The sequence below is a fragment of the Punica granatum genome, chromosome 5 (assembly GCF_007655135.1).
Source record: "Punica granatum isolate Tunisia-2019 chromosome 5, ASM765513v2, whole genome shotgun sequence".
NCBI lineage: Eukaryota > Viridiplantae > Streptophyta > Magnoliopsida > Myrtales > Lythraceae > Punica > Punica granatum.
This window is the reverse complement of record NC_045131.1, coordinates 1,433,693-1,451,252: the sequence shown is the minus strand read 5'-3', so window position 1 is coordinate 1,451,252 and position 17,560 is coordinate 1,433,693. Positions and strand designations below refer to the sequence as shown.

General features: G+C 42.4%; 4 protein-coding genes across 5 annotated transcripts; 2 read left to right on the top strand and 2 right to left on the bottom strand.

The window, feature by feature from the left end:
- Positions 1 to 2,724: 2,724 nt before the first annotated feature.
- Positions 2,725 to 3,858, top strand: LOC116207436 (probable calcium-binding protein CML45). Its single transcript, XM_031540371.1, has one exon. The coding sequence runs from the start codon at positions 3,234 to 3,236 to the stop codon at positions 3,549 to 3,551; it is 318 nt and encodes a 105-aa protein (XP_031396231.1). The 5' UTR covers positions 2,725 to 3,233; the 3' UTR covers positions 3,552 to 3,858.
- Positions 3,859 to 6,348: 2,490 nt separating this feature from the next.
- Positions 6,349 to 7,975, bottom strand: LOC116207435 (expansin-A15-like). Its single transcript, XM_031540370.1, has 3 exons — positions 7,731 to 7,975; positions 7,246 to 7,534; positions 6,349 to 7,138 (listed from the first exon to the last, which is right to left on the bottom strand). The coding sequence occupies exons 1-3, from the start codon at positions 7,864 to 7,866 to the stop codon at positions 6,829 to 6,831; spliced, it is 735 nt and encodes a 244-aa protein (XP_031396230.1). The 5' UTR covers positions 7,867 to 7,975; the 3' UTR covers positions 6,349 to 6,828.
- A 1,787-nt stretch (positions 7,976 to 9,762) lies between these two features.
- Positions 9,763 to 13,038, bottom strand: LOC116207425 (polypyrimidine tract-binding protein homolog 1). Of its 2 annotated transcripts, none has more exons than XR_004156921.1 (11): positions 12,714 to 13,038; positions 12,407 to 12,616; positions 12,128 to 12,190; positions 11,956 to 12,029; positions 11,741 to 11,836; positions 11,270 to 11,327; positions 11,069 to 11,173; positions 10,900 to 10,981; positions 10,748 to 10,813; positions 10,294 to 10,492; positions 9,763 to 10,205 (listed from the first exon to the last, which is right to left on the bottom strand). XR_004156921.1 is itself a non-coding variant. In XM_031540352.1 (11 exons), the coding sequence occupies exons 1-11, from the start codon at positions 12,894 to 12,896 to the stop codon at positions 10,117 to 10,119; spliced, it is 1,272 nt and encodes a 423-aa protein (XP_031396212.1). In that variant the 5' UTR covers positions 12,897 to 13,037; the 3' UTR covers positions 9,763 to 10,116. The 2 variants fall into 2 exon arrangements, 1 of the variants encoding a protein (XP_031396212.1); XM_031540352.1 differs by having other exon boundaries at positions 10,701 to 10,813; positions 12,714 to 13,037.
- Positions 13,039 to 13,165: 127 nt separating this feature from the next.
- LOC116207424 (pentatricopeptide repeat-containing protein At5g15280, mitochondrial) lies at positions 13,166 to 17,231 on the top strand. Its single transcript, XM_031540351.1, has one exon. The coding sequence runs from the start codon at positions 13,309 to 13,311 to the stop codon at positions 17,068 to 17,070; it is 3,762 nt and encodes a 1,253-aa protein (XP_031396211.1). The 5' UTR covers positions 13,166 to 13,308; the 3' UTR covers positions 17,071 to 17,231.
- Positions 17,232 to 17,560: the final 329 nt, after the last annotated feature.

Sequence of the window (17,560 nt, the reverse complement as noted above, 5' to 3'; positions counted from 1 at the left end):
GGAAAGGCCCTCAAAAATCATGCCCACCTTCAAAAGGGTGCCCTTTTTCTTTCCCACTTTTAGGTCTCTTCTAAGCCACTCAGTTTCCATTGTACTTTGGGCATCAAAATGTTCGTGTCACTCACTAAAGTGATAGCACTCCAAAAGGTCCTCCCTCCATCCCCAAAAAGGAACAAAAGGCAAAGCTTTCATTTCAACTTTCATCTGATCATCACCATTATCAACTGGGCCATGGCCCATGCTGGGTTCCAGCTCCATGGAACTTTCAAGGTCTGCCTTGGCCCAAAGGGGACATGGACTTCAATTTTATTGAGCTGAAGGCCCATATACAAACACGAGTTTGTTTTGTACGTATACTTGGCAGAATAAGGGCTCTCTGTACTGTCGTTTGTTTTGTCCGATCGTTTAGGTGTCGATGATCCCAACACGTGTTAAAAATTAAAATCTAGGAAGCCGTAATGGTTAAATGGCAGCACCGACGATTGGAAGCCTTTCGTGACGGATCTGAAGCTAAATAGTCGAAATTGTTAAAAGGGCTGATTTTTACGTTTAATCTTTCCCAGTCTTCACCATATAATCCTACTGAGATTTGAGAATCTGCGAGGAACCCTTTTTCTGGAATCGGGAAGGCAATGATGGGTCGGTCCCATTTTCTACGAATTCTTCTTCTGTCGACTGCCCTTGCTCTCCTCGGCCGTCATGGTACATGCAAGTCTCGATTTTCGGAAATTTCTATGTTTGTGTTTTCAGTCGATTCTGCTAAACTCTGTTCGACTGTGGTTCAAGGTTTTGGGAGAAAACTAATGGAGGTTGCGAAAGATGAGCACCCTCGCGCTGCAAATGCAATGGTTGGTTGGCATGACTTCCCTCTCCCACAGTCCTAAAGCTCCCATTTTTGCCCGTCTTCTTGGTTCTTGGGCTGATTGTGATGTTCTGTTTGTGTACTTCCTATGACAGGAATCTGAAGCAAAACCGGAGGGGCCGGTTGGATTGATGGACTATCCCGATCCAAAGGCCAACACGAACCCGAGAACCCGGTACTTCCTAAGCCCTCCTCCTCATCCTCCAGCTCGGCCGCCATTACTAGCTGTATCTCTGCGTACAACAGAGGTCTAATGTAATTGGTATTTCAATAGCAAAACAGAGATTTCTGGTTTCCATGTCTAATTCTTCAGTACATCAGTCAAGATTACCATGACAGGATTGACGTCAATTAGTATAATATTCTCGATCGATGTTCCTAAAAATTCGAGAACCATCCTCTAGTAATCAACGAAGCCTGGCAAGTTTGGTTGACACTGTTAATCGCGCTCTGATTGCACTACCATGGTTCACCTAATAAAGTTAGTGTCTCGATCGATACTGTAGAGGCTCTCTAATAGCATAGACGCATACGTGCCGAATGTATGTAATGAGCAGTGGTCACTTGAAAAGATGCAAATCCTGGCCTTAACAAGCGAGGATGTGCCAAGTACACGATTTCCATACAAAAGTTCATCCCTAGAATCATTCAGCTGAACTTCAGACTCGACCCATTGATCGCCGCTCTGCAATATTGATAATATTGGCAACAAATATTATGGACAATGTCTGAAGCGTTGGAGCAAAAACAATCACCTAATTGAGATTGAAACAGCAATTACCAACATACAGGCTTTTCAATTTGGGACAAGAAAACAACATCTAAAGTGAATCATCGACGTGCGTTGACTCAAGTAATTTGGTGCTTATTTCCCTTAATAATTTGTTGTTATACGTGAGGATCAATTTCGCTTGACCCCGTGGCATTATAAAACAAGAGATTGGATATTTGTGAACTGTCAATCCTCATCATGCTGCGAGGATCAAGACGTTTAAGAGATGTAAAACTAATAAAATCCGAATATTTTTTTTTTTACAATTCCGATATTGAAAATTAATTTTCTTTAGAAACTAATTTTTTTTATTTAATTCCCTTAATTTTAATTAGAATAATTGTATTCATTTGATTTTAGTAATATAATTTATAATATATATATATATATATTAATATTTTTAAGTGGATAACGCATTTTTTTTATATAAGTAAAGCATAAAGTGTTTAATAGAGCAAATTTAGTACGATAAATTTAACATTTTTATGTTTATTATCATTTCGACGATTATCAAAGAGTTAGTTCTATAATTACAAACCAATTAATAATTCTAAGAATCTACACGATCAAACGTACGAATTCTCGCTTGACGAACGGGCGAAACAACTGGTTAGATGTAAAAACTTTTAGAGCAGCCATCTCTCAGTCCCATTTGATCCATCCATGAGAAAGAGAGTCGAGTGCCGAGATTGAGCCTCGGTGCCCAAGAATCCTCTGTTGTTGCTTGCATGGGCCCAACCGAAATTTGTTATATGGTGAAAGTTCTCCTCTCCCATTTTGGACCGAAAGAGATTATACAATTCTTATATTATAAAGCCACAATAAAGGAGAAGAATGGACCGGCAATCAAAAATCGATTCCAGGCAGTGAAATTTCGGGTCAAGGGTGCGAATTCGTTTTTTTGCCTTGACATGAACACAATCCGGAAGCTCCTGAGAAGACGAAAAGAGACCAGAATCGTTGACCATCATTTTGATTAAATCATTTTCGTGTCCGTAATGGCATGCATATAATGTTTATTATTCTCCATGACATGACCTGACCTGACCGACCGACCGACCCTGGAACCATCATTCAAGTTTCTTCCTTGACTGTTCCGAGCCGCCACCAACGCCCTTCAAATACAGCCCACCATTGTTAACCCCTTCCTCAACCATATTTTTTAGTTGAAACAAGCCTACTTTTCACCTTACATTAACACAGGGAGCCCCTCCCCATAAATTTCATCCTCCTCCGCTCCACTCCAATCCCATCCTGGCATTATCTCGGGGCATTCGAATAACCCCGCGTCGAAGAGTAGCGTCTTAATTTTCGGCTTTTGGAGATGGAGGACTCGTATTCGTCATCGCCCGACAACAGCACAACTTTCTCTTCCATTTCTCCGTTTTGCTCGACTTCTTCTTGTACCAGAAGGTCTGCTCCCAAGGCAACACCCTTCAGAATTCTTTTGCAAAGTTTTGGTCTTTCGTCCGGTCTCCGAGCGAGCCCAAGAATTCAGGACCCCGGCCAGAGACGGCGATCCAGGAACCGACCAGAACGGATAGGAGGAGCGATCACGACGCTGGAAGTTCCGGGTTCCTCTGCAGGGAGGAGGTGGAGATGGTGATGGAAAGGCTGGGGCTTTCTTGCTGCCCGGCCAGCGATGGCAGGATTCGAGAGGTCTACGGACCCGACGAGATATCGGGTGTCTTGGACGAGAAGGAGCCGACCTTGGAAGAGGTCGAGGGGGCTTTCATGGTGTTCGATGGGAACAGAGATGGTTTCATCGACGCAGAGGAGTTGCAGAGGGTCCTATGCAGGTTGGGGTTCAAGGAAGGGAGGGAGATAGAAGATTGCGAGAAGATGATCAGATCATTTGATCGGAATGGAGATGGGAAGATTGATTTTGAGGAGTTCGTGATGTTCATGGACAACTGATTCATTAATTTCTCCGAATTATTTGATTTTTTAGTTTTTTGGGTCATATATATGCAAGGGTAATGCGAGGACTTCCCGTAATAAACATGATTTATTTTCCGGATCAATGTAAATATCTTTGATATTCGAGTTTATGTACTCAAATAGATTTGGGTTAAGAAAAAGAGATGCGTATTATGAAGTTCCTACTATGTAAAGTTTGAGAAGACCTTGTGTGTAATAGAAATATCACGTAGAATTATGTTACAAGACACATAGAATATTATTTTTGACAATTATTTTTGTCAATAAAGGATTTTTTCTTATTTTTATTTACATAGTAAAAATCAAAATGACAAATTCTTATGAACTTGTAACAGTATTACGTGATATTTCCGTTACATATAATACTTTATATATAAAGTTCATATTTTTGTTTAAAGTACGAAAAAACGAGTATATAATAATTATGTCTCGGTTGTTATGTAGATCCCCGTGCTGTCTAGAGGATTTTTGGACCTCTTTGTCACGGAATGAGTTATGGCATATACGAATTTCATGGTCCTCTTAAGAGAATGATTCTATATGAGATTAGTTTTGGGCTTTAAGCCGATCGGATTAGGCCAGGTGAGTTAGGTTAGCTTTTGGTAACTTCCTAAGTTGCAAACTAGTCCTTCAAGCATTACACATATCAATGCAAGTCCCGCATCTAACTAAGGATTTGCAACCGAGTCGAATTTCCTTCATATGACGGTTTTTGCTCGGTACAGAACCAGCAATCAATTATTATTTGATAAGGTTTCGTTTTGCATGCCACAAGTTCAAAGCAAAATCGACATACAACGGACTGATAACAACTTTGGACGATATGATCTGTCAAGTGTCAATGACAAGGCATGCGAATATATATAATGACGATGTAATATTAACTTGTGGCTAAGGAATCGGGACATATATAACGATGGGGTTGCGACTGATTTTGATACCTGTGAGTACAGAGCTTGAACAATCACTTTCGATGCCAGGAAATAATAAGGTCTGGGGCATTCCAATCACAGCTAGCTAGCTAGGAGTAACACATTATGAAAACGACTTGCAATATATATAATATCTATGTATCACGGTACAATGGTCGGTGTCACGACCACTAAGGGGTACAATGAAGATTAAGGGTTCATGCTCATCCTCGAAAAGCCCTCTCTGGCTAGCTGTAACTGCAGACATGAGAGGTGAATTTGGCTTCAGATATGTGTTCCTCTTCTATCCTCTCTCTCTCTCTCTTTATATATATATATATATATATATACACACACATATATATTATATGTGTATATATACCACCATTACTCCATAGGACCCTACTTTCACTTTTCACTGGTTCACGAGGGATTGCCCTCTCAACGTGCCATATTGCACAATCACATCTCTCCCTCTCTGCCAGTAGTGTCTGTCGACTGAACCATATCCATGGGCCCCGATGGATCCTTAATGATGTTGATTTATGAGTTCCCGAACGAACAATTTTCCATAGAGTGCCCACCCACCCTCATAATGACTGTGTTTGCTTATTGCTTGCACTCACTAGTTGTTCGTAAGATAAACTTCTTTTATTTTATTTTTTTTGGGTGAATCCGTAAGATAAAACTTACATCACGTTTACATTAATACATGGACAGATGTATATCCAGAATGGAGAGTTTCACTTTGAGTTAACATAATACGGTCTACTACGCATATGCACATATATGCATGCTCTAGAGGGGCTCATAGTAAGTTACGTAAAATATATAAATATATATGACAAACTGCACGGAGATATGAAGAATTCTTCCATTTAAATATCGGATGATTCGACTGGTTTATAATGCATCACACGATGATCAAAAGTCATAAATATTCTCGAGATCCATACTCGTTTGGTAGCTCATGCATGGTCACACGTACGATACATGTTGTGGGGGCTTTCGAAGTGAAATAGTGGGGCCGATTGAGAGGGGATCAGTAGTGTGTCTTGGCCTAGAGCAGTCCATCAACATGTGCGTTCGGGTACGACACAACACTGTTGTCTCCGTTCGATCCCACGAGTTATTAGCTGAATCGACGAAAGATCTCGCCTTCCCAATCCCATGATCAGATTCTCTCTCTACTTTTCTAATTTCCCTCGTATATATTTTGGGAGGAAAAAATTGCCTGCCGACAATTCGAAAACCAAAATTTCAAATATATATATCCAATAAAATTAATATTCGAAATGCCCAAATTAAGTTAATTAATTAATTTAAGCAAATATATCAGGTCCAAAATCCCCCAAGCACAATCACACAATTGCTTGCACCATGGAAAACACTTTGCGGCCAACACAAACTGGTATTTGAACGGGATTAGTTTAGTTAATAAAAGGAAATGATGAAGAGAAAATGATGAATCATATCGCTTATCACTTTTAATCCCAAGATTTCGAGTTCAAATCATATGGATTAAGAAAATCCTTGCGGAAGATTTTTATCTCTTATGGGGTCAATGGGCTCGTTCTTGAATTAGTTATGGTCCATTTGGATTTTTGAATATCAGGCCGTGGGTGTTGAAAAAAAATGATATTATAATATTTATTAATATTTGTGAAATTATTATAGCTAGCTAGAAATGTGAAAATCAATATATTATTTTATGTTATACTATAAATACGCAGTTAGTATTATTTGCCAATATCAAGAAAACTGATAAGATCGTTCTTCCCATCATCAGACATAATGTTCTTACGTATTGAATATCGGCTGATAATTCTGGAAAAAAGCAAGCCATGCAGACGCATATTGCATGAATCAAAATAGCCATGCAAATTATTATTTGATTAATTAATTTGTTCGATCTTGTTGTATATATGCAAGCAGTAGCAGCTACTGGAACGTGACATATAATTGATAAAATTCCAAAAGTACGCAAATACAAATCATATTATTCTTCTAAACATTTCTCCTCTTGTCTGCCCTATTCGTACCACCAGCGTCCCAGGCTTAGCTAATATCCGGTCGATGTCCCCCAGCGGGTGTCTCCTCAAATCATATGCTATCAATATGATTCGATCTTAATTTTAACTCCGGCCCTTTTTCCGGCAGCTTGAGAAAGGGCTTTGCATTCGGCTTTCCCCCCCCTGTGAGATTTAGCAGAGATATCCTTTTTTTTTACGGAAGTAATTATTTCTTAAGTATCAGTAATCGATGTAGTTGGGCCGAGGATTAACTAAATTGGTCGTGGTTTACCAGCTAGAAATTCATCTTCTTGGAGGATAATTTTGTAATTAATATCGGAACTGCCGACCAGTATATGTCTGGCCAAAGGACCATCCGGCTGGGGCGACGTTGTAAGATACCACGCTGCGGCCATCACTGGCGGTGACAATGAAGGAAAGGCTTTGGCCGTTGAGGTAGGAGTTGCTCTGCCAGTTTTGTCCCCAGTTCCGGGACATGGGCTGCCACCCGGTCCTCGAGCCCTTGATGGACACCGCATGAATGTCCCCCGCACCGCCGACGTTGGTGATGAGGACGAGGTTGAAGTATGAGTGCCCATTGATCGTGAACCTGATGCCTCCCCTTCTCCGACACCTTACCCTACGAACAAGAAGAGACCATTGCGAATTTATATCAACATGTTCTTCAACTAATTTATTATTGTGAACCTGCCTGCATGCATGATGATTAAGTTCGAGCTTTTATACCTTCGGTAGATTACGGGGACAACGCCAGCTCGGTACTGGGCAATGTGTTGGAAGATGGGCTGAGAGAGGTCGAAGTGGTGCTGGGGAGGGTCGCACCACCCGCCAGGCGGGCAGAAGTTGGTGGCAGTGACAACAATGGAGCCAGGGAGGCACCATTGCGGGTCCTTTACGCACCTGAGCTCGAAGCAGGCCCCACAGCTCAACCCGTTGTCGAACAGTGCAGTGCTGAGCGCTGCCGTGTTTGTCCCGTATCCTTGGCTGTACAGGTTTCCATACCCACAAGCCCCACCTGGACAACAGAGAGTATCATCCGGGCTAACTAATAACGTCTTAATACAAAAACACCAAGAAGTGTTACATGTAATAGCTCAAAGTATACATTGTTGAACATTCTCGATTAGTGGCCGCCCCGGAGTGTATCGGACAGGCAATGAGTATGCCCGATACACAGTTTTCGTATGCAGTAGTCTGTTATACGTACGTACCCATAGTTCCAGAGGCATCGCTGCCTCCATAGAAGGTGGCATGCGCATTAGTCCAACCTCCGTAGAATCCGTATCCGTCGACAACGTGTGAAGCCGCCAAGACAAACCCGAAAAGTACGAGTCCGAGCAAACTCATATCTCTCTCTCTCTCTCTCTCTCACACACTTTTATCTTGATCTGAAAGTGAGAGCTAAGCCTTGGAGGAGAGGTTGTATTAGGATATATGGTTTAAATGAAGAAGGAGAAGCTAATGAAAGCGATGAATATATAGAGGGGGAGGGATAGAGAGATCGTGTAAGTCAGTATCTCAGCCATCTGACAGATTTCTGCAGACAGCTTTAATGGACTTGGAGGGCCCCACAATCCAACTGTTTTTATGAGCAAAACATTTTTAGTTTTAAAAACAGACTAGTTCAGTGTTACACCGTCCGATTAAGAATTAAGAGATTATTTAATTTCAATTTTTATTAGCAAAATTATCTTTATTTCTTTTATTTTGCTTCTCTTTTTTTTATTCTCTATTAAAACACGAGTCTCTTTTTATAAAGGAAAAACATTTAATATGCAAATATAAAGTAGAATATGTATATATATAAATATATAAAGAGATTTCTTATTCGATATTTAGTGTAGGAATACTCATACTTCTTTATTAATCATTAAGATGTCTATATCATCATACCATATTTACGGGTCTCTCTTATAACCGAAGAAGAACACATGCATGCGGTTTTGGGAGAGGTTATAGGACTCATGCTTTTGCACTAGAATGAATTCGTGCGGAGCAGTTTTCCATCATCATTCGGTCCGACCAGGAGCGCCAATTGGCGAGTGCCTCTAGTTTCATGTCCATGCACCCTCGGCTTGTGTTGCTCTACCATACGCACATGGAGAATAAGCAAGGCATATGTATCGTGACTACTCTGACATATGAATCTTTAGTAAATCTCCGTGCAGTGTCACGATCTAAAATCTCTGGAAAACGAGGGACGCGGTGTACTATTGCATTCGAGTTATTGAGGAGGAGGAGGAGGAGGTTGTCGAAATTTCAATTACGTCGGGAGGGTCGTTGGCATCGACCCATCAATAGTGAGAAGCTGCCCAATTTAATGCTCACTGTCTTGAGAGTGGGCACCGATGGGATATCATCACATGCGCTTTGTTCGTCCAATTGGCCTTTTTTCCCAGTCACCGGAAGGAGAAGAAGAGAAAAGGGCCCACTTTCCTCTTTCATTTCATCCTGATGGGGCAGTCCTGTTGGGCCCTTTATTTAGAAATCCGACCAGTTGTACGACACTCAGATGAATAGGTTAATGGCTGATGTCTGTCCAGTTTGCAGTTTTCGACCCGGTGAGTTAGCTACGAACCACGAAGCAAGAACAAGAGCATGACCGCAGGCTATGATAAGTTCATTCTTGGATTTGGAATCAGATCCACGAGGATACAGTTGGATTTGCTTGTGATATTTCCACTTCATAGCATATGTCGATGCTGGGGTCAGTTTATTATGGTCGGAGATGAACGAGGATGCCATTTAAGGGTTGGGTGGATCTGATCCGAGGGGCTATCGGCTATGCACCCACTTGCATGTGCTGGTCTGCCCAACAGCAAACATCTAAGGAGCCCTTACCTCTACTAAAGAGTTAACGACAACGACAGCCAGCTCAATAAATTCTCAGGTAAAAAACCTATTCCCTTGTTCCTTAGATGAAACCTTATTACATGATGAAAATCCTCGATCCATTGCCTAAAATATCTGTATACGGCAACACTGAATAACTCCTGATGGCACGAATTGTACAATCCAGATATGAATACAATTGTCCCGATGATAAACCGCCATAGAAATTGGGTGCAAGAATTTATGGCAGTCACAGCTGCCGTATGGAGTAAAAGTAGTCGTAGATCTGCACCTACGCAGTTGGCAATATTACACCATTGTCTCCAAGAAATCTGGAATATGTTGTTTCTGAATTCCTGGTTAATTCTCATTCCAGGGAAGTGACAGACAGCCGAAGAAGATAGTACTGTCTCGGTCAAATTACCAGCATTCCATATTTAAAAGGCGTAAGCAGATGGATGCCAAGTCGTCAACAAAATGATGGCGGAGTGTGATCGAGAGTCTGACAGACTTCCTGAAAGTATATGAATAGGATTCCAAGGGAACATGGGCAGGCGGTGTGCAACAATTACAATATTGGGACTAAACAGGAAAAAAGAAAAAAGAAAAAAGAAAATAATAAGCGGAAGAGGACTCGACAAGATTGGGAGAGCTGCCGAAATCAACACAAGATCTTAATATTTCCTCAACTTTGCTCCAAAACTTAACTCCTAAAGAATAAGCCTGAACATGCTTTATTAATTACCACAGAGAAGTCTGAGACCACTATCCATAATAAGGCGGCATCCCAGGTGGGGAAGCTCCTCCCGGTCTTAGATTGGGCTGGAACCCCATCTGGGTTGGTCCTGCAGAAGCTGCAAAATTCGTATTTTCCCATGGTTATGTAAATGGAGGACTGGACAGGAATATGCAAGTAATCCTGAGGAGGTAAGAATATCTTACCAGGGAATGATCCTTGGGCCCAAGATGTCGGCACTTGTGCAGGACCTACAAGAGCAGCTGCAGTAAACCCAGCGCTCGAATAAACTGAAGCTGCTTGAGGAGTCTGCCAAGCTGTAGAAGCTGCAGGGACTCCAGAAAGTCGGGCTGATGCCATACTCGGAGCAGGAATTGTGTAATCTCTGCTTTTATCGTTGTAAGCCTAAAACGAGACGAAATGCAACTTGTTTGAGCATGAAATAAGATAATCTATTTACAAAATAATAGAAGAGTTGGGAATAGATCGATGTTCAAGTGTTCAGAAGCATGCATCATTTTTGGATCAAGAGTAGATCCACTTTTTCTTCTTTCGGTGATTAACAATTTCTATTTTGGTCGTGTCATGAGCATCAACTTAAACATATTAGTACCTTTATATTGAGATCAGTATGACGAGAGTATGTTAGATGAAGCTTACAATAGCCACCATCATATATGCAATGGCCCTCTAAAGCTTCTTTTGCAACTGTTGCAGTCGTCACATCTAAAAGAATATATTGGAAGCATTAATCAGCTATAATGAGTGCCATATGAAGTTATCCGTAAAAAGGCCCAATTTAGGATAGTTACCGGGATACTGAATGAGTGCTTGGGTGCCACCGTTCTTCTCAAATATCGCAATCTTTTGCACAGGACCAAATGCAGAAAATACCTGCAATAATTACGAACTTCCACCTATAAGTTACATAGACAATTTGAGGGAAATGCCAAGAAACAAGGGAGCTATTGATATACTTACTGTATGCAGTGCATCCAAGGTCACAGCATACTGCATATTCTCTATCGATGCAAGGAGAACATTACTCTCTGGTTCCAACTTCTTCCCATCAGGGCCCGCACCAGACTGAAGCAAAAAATGACAAATGACAAGAACTGTTATAATAGTAAAATAGAAGAAACAAATGAACACAATAAAGTACATTGGTCGCCAAGAACCTACTTGCACGGCACCCTCGAATGCTGTTGGATTCACAGGAAGGTAAGGGTTGGTGTAGTCCCTGCAGCATATGCAGACAAGAGGAAGCACATTCATAAAAAGGTCAGGACTTACTTCACAATAGCTACATGAAAGGAAATGTCTTCCACTTGTATTAAACAGAATGGACTTCCAAAAACATGAAATAACAGAAAACTGAATGTGATGCTTCATGACATATGGCACTGACTGTGTTTAAACTCCATGAGCCAAATGCTGTGTCTACTTCATCAAAAACGAGTTAAAGCATGTTAAGTTGAGTGAAATCTTTAAAAAAGGAACTCAAAAGATGAAGAAAATTACTAAGTGGCCATCACAAGACATCTGTTATCTGGCAACCACGCCTGACTAACCCTAGATGACAAAGAACACGCAAGACAATTAGAGTAAGATAGAAATGTACTTATGCCAAAAACATGGTCCATCTCATTATACCTGCTGCGATGAGACTGAAACTTGATATTCAGATCAGTATGAGCAGAATATGATATCCGCAAGTTGCATGCAGGAATGTGCTCGGGAAGCAGGTACCTGAATCAAAAGACTCAAGAAAAAAGTACGCATATGCACAACATATTTTGACTAATCCCAGTCTTCATTCACCATTGGAGACTAGAAACATTTTCAGTAGTAGAGAGCAAAGAGCATACCCTGGAATACTTCTTCCATCTAAGTGAGTCTTTGCTGTAGATGCAGTCTCAATATCGCTGAACTGAATCAATGCCTGCCAATACATATACAGATGAGAATGGGGAGAAGAAGGGGGGGAAAAATGACAGGGCAATCTCCGCAAGATGCACAAATTTCTTCCTGCATTTTCACCTGAAAGCCTGCAGCCTTCTCAAATGTGGCTATCTTGTGGACAAATCCAAAAGCCGAGAACACCTGGAAGCATTTTCGCCCAGATATCGTGTAAACAAAACTTACTGGATGCTGATAATTTACAATGGCATAATGGGCCAGAGAAAACATTCTTCTACTTCAACATCGATTCAAAAAATCATCAGGGGCGACTAGAAGACTCGCTCGGGGATTTCATTTCCAAAATTCAGATACAATGCAGACACAAATTCCATAGAGTTTGAAGACAAAAGAGCTTACGAGGTGGATAACTTCAATGCTCACATCACCAGCTTCTACTCCCTCAATCGTCACTAGCAAGACGTTACCAGGGACATCTCCCGGGCTCTTGTTATGGACAATCTCGTGCCTGTTCGAGTACTGAATGTACACAGTCTTACCACGGACCTGCGCTGGCTCCGGAGAAGAAGCATAGTAAGAGACCATTGCTATGGCCTGACCCAGCTCAGCCTGCAAGAAAGGAAGCACCTTCGGTCAACAAGCAGCTCAGAGCCTTCGACGGAATTGAAAAAAAATCAGAGAAACACACAATCAATCAACTACTCACAAACTCCACGAAAGCCTGGTTCTTGTTGGCGCCGACATTGCCCTTGGTGTTGATGACCTTCCCGAAGGGATTGCAGATCTCGATGAGCTCATCCTCGTGGCACTCCCACGGGAGGTTCCGGAGGTGGATGACCTTCGACGGCGTCTGCGTGTACCTGAACTGCGCCTGCCCCCCCGCCGACATCGCTCGAGAGATCGAAACCTAGGGCTCGGCTTCACTTTCCTCTCAGCAAGACTCGATCTTTCGGGCTGCCAGGGTTTTGGGGTTGCGCCGGGAGCTTGTCCGGTTGTCTAGAAGGTGCTTGGCGATTCCATTCTCCAGGGGGAAGTTCTTCGGGGATAATGTTGAGACTTGATATTTTTTTCAGTCCTCCAACTTTCCCGTTTATTTCATGTTGGTCCTTTCTCATTTTTAATTCAATTTGGTCCCTGAACTTGTGTCCGCCGCCTCTCCGGCCCAATTGACTCGTTCACCGGTTTTCCACACTCGGAGTAGTCGGAAGTACAGCATTCACCTTCAGCTCGTCGCCGAGGTTGAGGGAGGAGGAAGATGTTGTCATTTGTCACGTTAGTTTCTTCTTGATCTTGCCCGCTATATGTACCCAATTGCCGCCATTTTTCGCTCCCCCAGGCTCCCCGTCAGAAAGGTCCGTTCGCTCGTCTCCTACTCGACCGCCACTGCTGTCGCATGGCCTCTGCTGTCACCATGTCCACCATTATCTTCTGCAGTGAGAGCGAGCACGACCCAGTTGATTCCTTCCGCTCACAGCTTCTCTGGGATTGCAAGGTCTGTTCTTTCCAAGTACCCGCATATTTTGGAGGGAGGGAAAGCAAGGATTTCTGCTGATTCTTCCCTCCGGGACCTTCTCTTCGAGGTTCTTGATGTGATTCCCGACACTGGACGGCGCTTTCTTCGGGTTTCCGAGCTGAAACCTCAGGATGTGCTCCAGATTCTTCTGGGTTTTCAGGCTGAGTGTGAAAAGGAAAGGTTTCTAGCCACCAAAGTCGAGCCTTTGTGGAGAATTTTCAACTGGGCAGTTGAGCATGTTGAGGGCTTTGAGCACCTGCCTAGTACTTACAGAGTCATGGCTCTGCTGCTCGCAAGAGCTGGGCTGCTTAGGGAAGCTGAATCCTTGCTGAGAAATGTGGAAAGTCGAGGACTCGTATTGGATAATGCTGAAATTCTCAGTAACTTAATTGAGGAATATGCTGGTTTAGGGGAGTTAGATAGGGCAATTGCCGTTTATGACCGTGTTCGTCGGCAAGGTTTGGTGCCATTACCATCCTGTTATCATGCTCTTATTGAAATTTTGGTTCGAAGGAGGAAAACTCAGTTGGCCTTTTCCATTTGCTGGGATATGGTAGAAAGGTGTACTGACAAGCTGGCTGGTGAAGCTAAGAGGGACATTGATAATGTGGTTAGATTGCTCTGTGGAAGCAACAGAATTCAGGAAGTGAGGAATCTGGTCAAGAAGGTTACCTTCTCAGATTTGGGATGGCAGCCTTGCAGTTTCATACTCAATGATATCACTGCTAGGTATTGTGAGAAGAAGGATTTCGAGGATCTGCTGAGTTTGTATAGAGAATTGAGGTGTGAACCTGATACTGTATCAGGCAACCGAGTCGTAAATACTCTCTGTAGGGAATTTGGCTCCAAGAGGGGAGACCAGTTCTTGCTGGAACTGGAAGATCTTGGATTCAAACCTGATGAAGTAACCTTTGGAATCTTAATTTGTTGGAGCTGTAATGAAGGGAACTTGAGAAGTGCCTTGATGTATCTTTCAGAAAGCTTGTCAAGAGGACTGAAACCAGATATATTTTCCTACAATGCTTTAATCTGTGGGTTGTTTAATCAAGGCATGTGGAGGAATGTTGACGAGATTCTGAATGAAATGGTCGACAAAGGAACCTCACCAGACTGCACAACTTACAGAATTCTTTTAGCTGGGTATTGTAAAGCAAGACAATTCGATCTTCTGAGGAATGTGATCGATGAGATGCAAAAATTCTATTTCATCCAACTCACTTCACTGGAAGATCCACTTTCAAAAGCATTTGAGATCTTGGGGTTTAGTCCGCAAGCTGTGCGGCTGAAGAGAGACAGCCACGTGGGCTATTCACGGGCAGAGTTCTTTGATAGCCTTGGTAATGGGCTTTATTTGGAGACCGACTTGGAAGTTTTTGACAGCAAAGTCGATGCAGTTCTTCATGGGTCTATAATTCCTGATTTTAATGAACTTATAATGAAGGAATGTACATCTGGGAATCCCAAATTGGATTTATTGCTGGTCTCTGAGATGTCTCTTTGGGGCCAGGACTTGTCATTGCCCGTCCTGTCAGCTCTAGTCAAAGAGCTCTGTCTGTCCCACTCTTCTGTTAAAGAAACGAGTCGGCTTATAGAAAAGATGCCCACTTCTTTTGATAGACTGGATGAAGTAACTCTTGACTCTCTTGCTAGGTTTTTCTGTAAGAAAAGATTGAGCAGAAAAGGGATGGCTTTTTTGGGGCGAATGCTGGATAGGAAAATGACTGTTAAGAATGAGACATATACAGCTTTTCTTGCAAGCTTGTGCAAGGAGGAGGATTTAATAGAGTTTCGTAAGCTCTGGGATCTCGCAAGGAAGAATAAGTGGGCCCCAGGGCTTGATGATTTTAAACTGCTACTCGAGCGTCTTTGTGGGAAAAAATTGCTTCCTGAAATAGTGGAGCTTTTTGAGAGAATGCTAATGTACCATCCCATCTCCCAAGTATGTGATGTGTTCTTCGAGAAACTTTGTTCTTCTGGTTTTACAACCATGGCAAATAGGCTGGCAAAGGAAATGGAGCTCAGAGGTCGGTTCTTGGATCATGTTGCAAAAGGTCACTTCATAAGAGGATTTTGCTTGGAAAATAATCACTCTGAAGCCCTTCGAATATTTGATAGTACACAAGTTGACAAGCTAGTTGTGGCAACTGATGTGCTGGTGACATTAATTCCTTCTCTTTGTCTAGCAGAGAGATCCACTGAAGCTGTTACTCTTGGTGACTTCCTGTTGAAAAAGCATCCTTCGTTTTCTCTTCCTGTACACCTTGCTTTACTTAAGGGCTATACTGAAGCTGGAAATTTTCAAGAAGCGTCTGATCTTTTTAGGGATCTCTTGTCTAAGGGAATTTGTCCTGGTGTCGAAGCTTATGATATGATCTTTAGAGGAATATGCCGATCAAACAACTTGAACAAAGTGGAGGAGTTGCTTGCTCTCATGGTGAGGAGAAACCTGAGCCTCTCGGTCTCTAGTTTTAGGATGATTGTGCGGTTAATGTGTGTGCAAGGTAGATTAAATCGTGTCCTGGGACTTAAAGAGTTTATGCTGGGACAAAGCAACTCTAACGGTCTTGTTATCTACAATATCCTGATTTTCCATCTATTCATGACTGGGAAAAGTTGGGTTGTTCACAGTATTTTGTCAGAAATGCAAGCGAAGAGTTTTCTGCCAGATGAGGTCACATACAACTTCCTCATCTGTGGATTTTCTCACTGCCAGGATTATCCAAGTTCAATGCATTATCTATCTGCTATGATGTCCAAGGAACATAGACCGAGCAATCGCAGCTTGAGAAATGTCATAAGATGCTTATGTGGTGTTTCAGAGTTTGGGAAAGTTAGAGATTTGTGCCGAGAAATGGAATCAAGGGGATGGCTTCACAGTTCGACTATGCACAATATGATAGTTAATGGTCTCGTTTCTGGTGGTAAGATTCGTGAAGCAGAGGCTTTCGCCGACCGAATGTCGGAGCACCGTTCAATTCCGAATGAGGTCATTTACGATGGTCTCATCAGGCAACTATGCAGGCAAGGAAGGGTGGGGAAGGCCGTTGATCTCCTCAATGTGATGCTGAAAAAAGGAAGTGTCCCTAATGCTTCTTGCTACAATTCTTTGATAAATGGTTTTTGTGCTGATAACGATGTGGATAGCGCGATGGATATTCACGCAGAAATGCTGCTTCGAGGTCTAACTCCAAGCATAAAAACGACGTCCTTGATGATTAGAAAATGCTGTGAGGTGGGGGGAATTGTGGAGGCAGAGAGGCTGCTGCTTTCTGTTTCTCAGGCTGGTCAAACCCCAACTAGGGAAATGTATAATTCCGTAATCAATAGGTATCGGTCTGAAAATAACCCGAGGAAAGCCTCAGAGCTCGTGCAGGCCATGCAGCAGATCGGTTACGAGCCTGATTTCGAGACTCACTGGTCCCTCATAAGCACGCTGAACCAATCGAAGGGCGAGCATAGTAAAGTCACCAATCAGCCAGGGTTTCTGTCAAGGCTGCTTTCAGGAAGCGGGTTTTCTTGGAGAACTGATACCAAATCGAAACGGAGCTGAACTATCAGAACTCGAATTCTAGAATATCTTGTATGTGCACGTAATGTTTATCTCGCATTCAATTGAGGAAATTGTCGGATCATGGCTCTATACTGTGTTGAAGTACTTCTCAGCATAGATTATTTAGAGAATGGATGTATCATCAAACTTGTTTCGGACCAGAACCTGGATACACATACGGCATGCGGAAAGGTGAAACTACGATGCGGGAGCCATACTTGCATCGCGAAGGAGAAGATCAGTGGATTTGTTAAATCACGGTTGCAGGATTGATGTTTGCCCATAAATTGCTAATGTCACGACATAAACCAACATGCACCAACTCAACCTCCATTTGTTTCCAAGGCCTACTGCTCCAAATAATTTTAGGGAAAGATAACATTCAACTGCCCCCATGTTTTGTATTGCAGAGGGGGACGACCGACACTTGTGCTGTATACAGATGGGAAAACACACTATTTTTTGACAAACTTTCCTATCTGGTTCACCG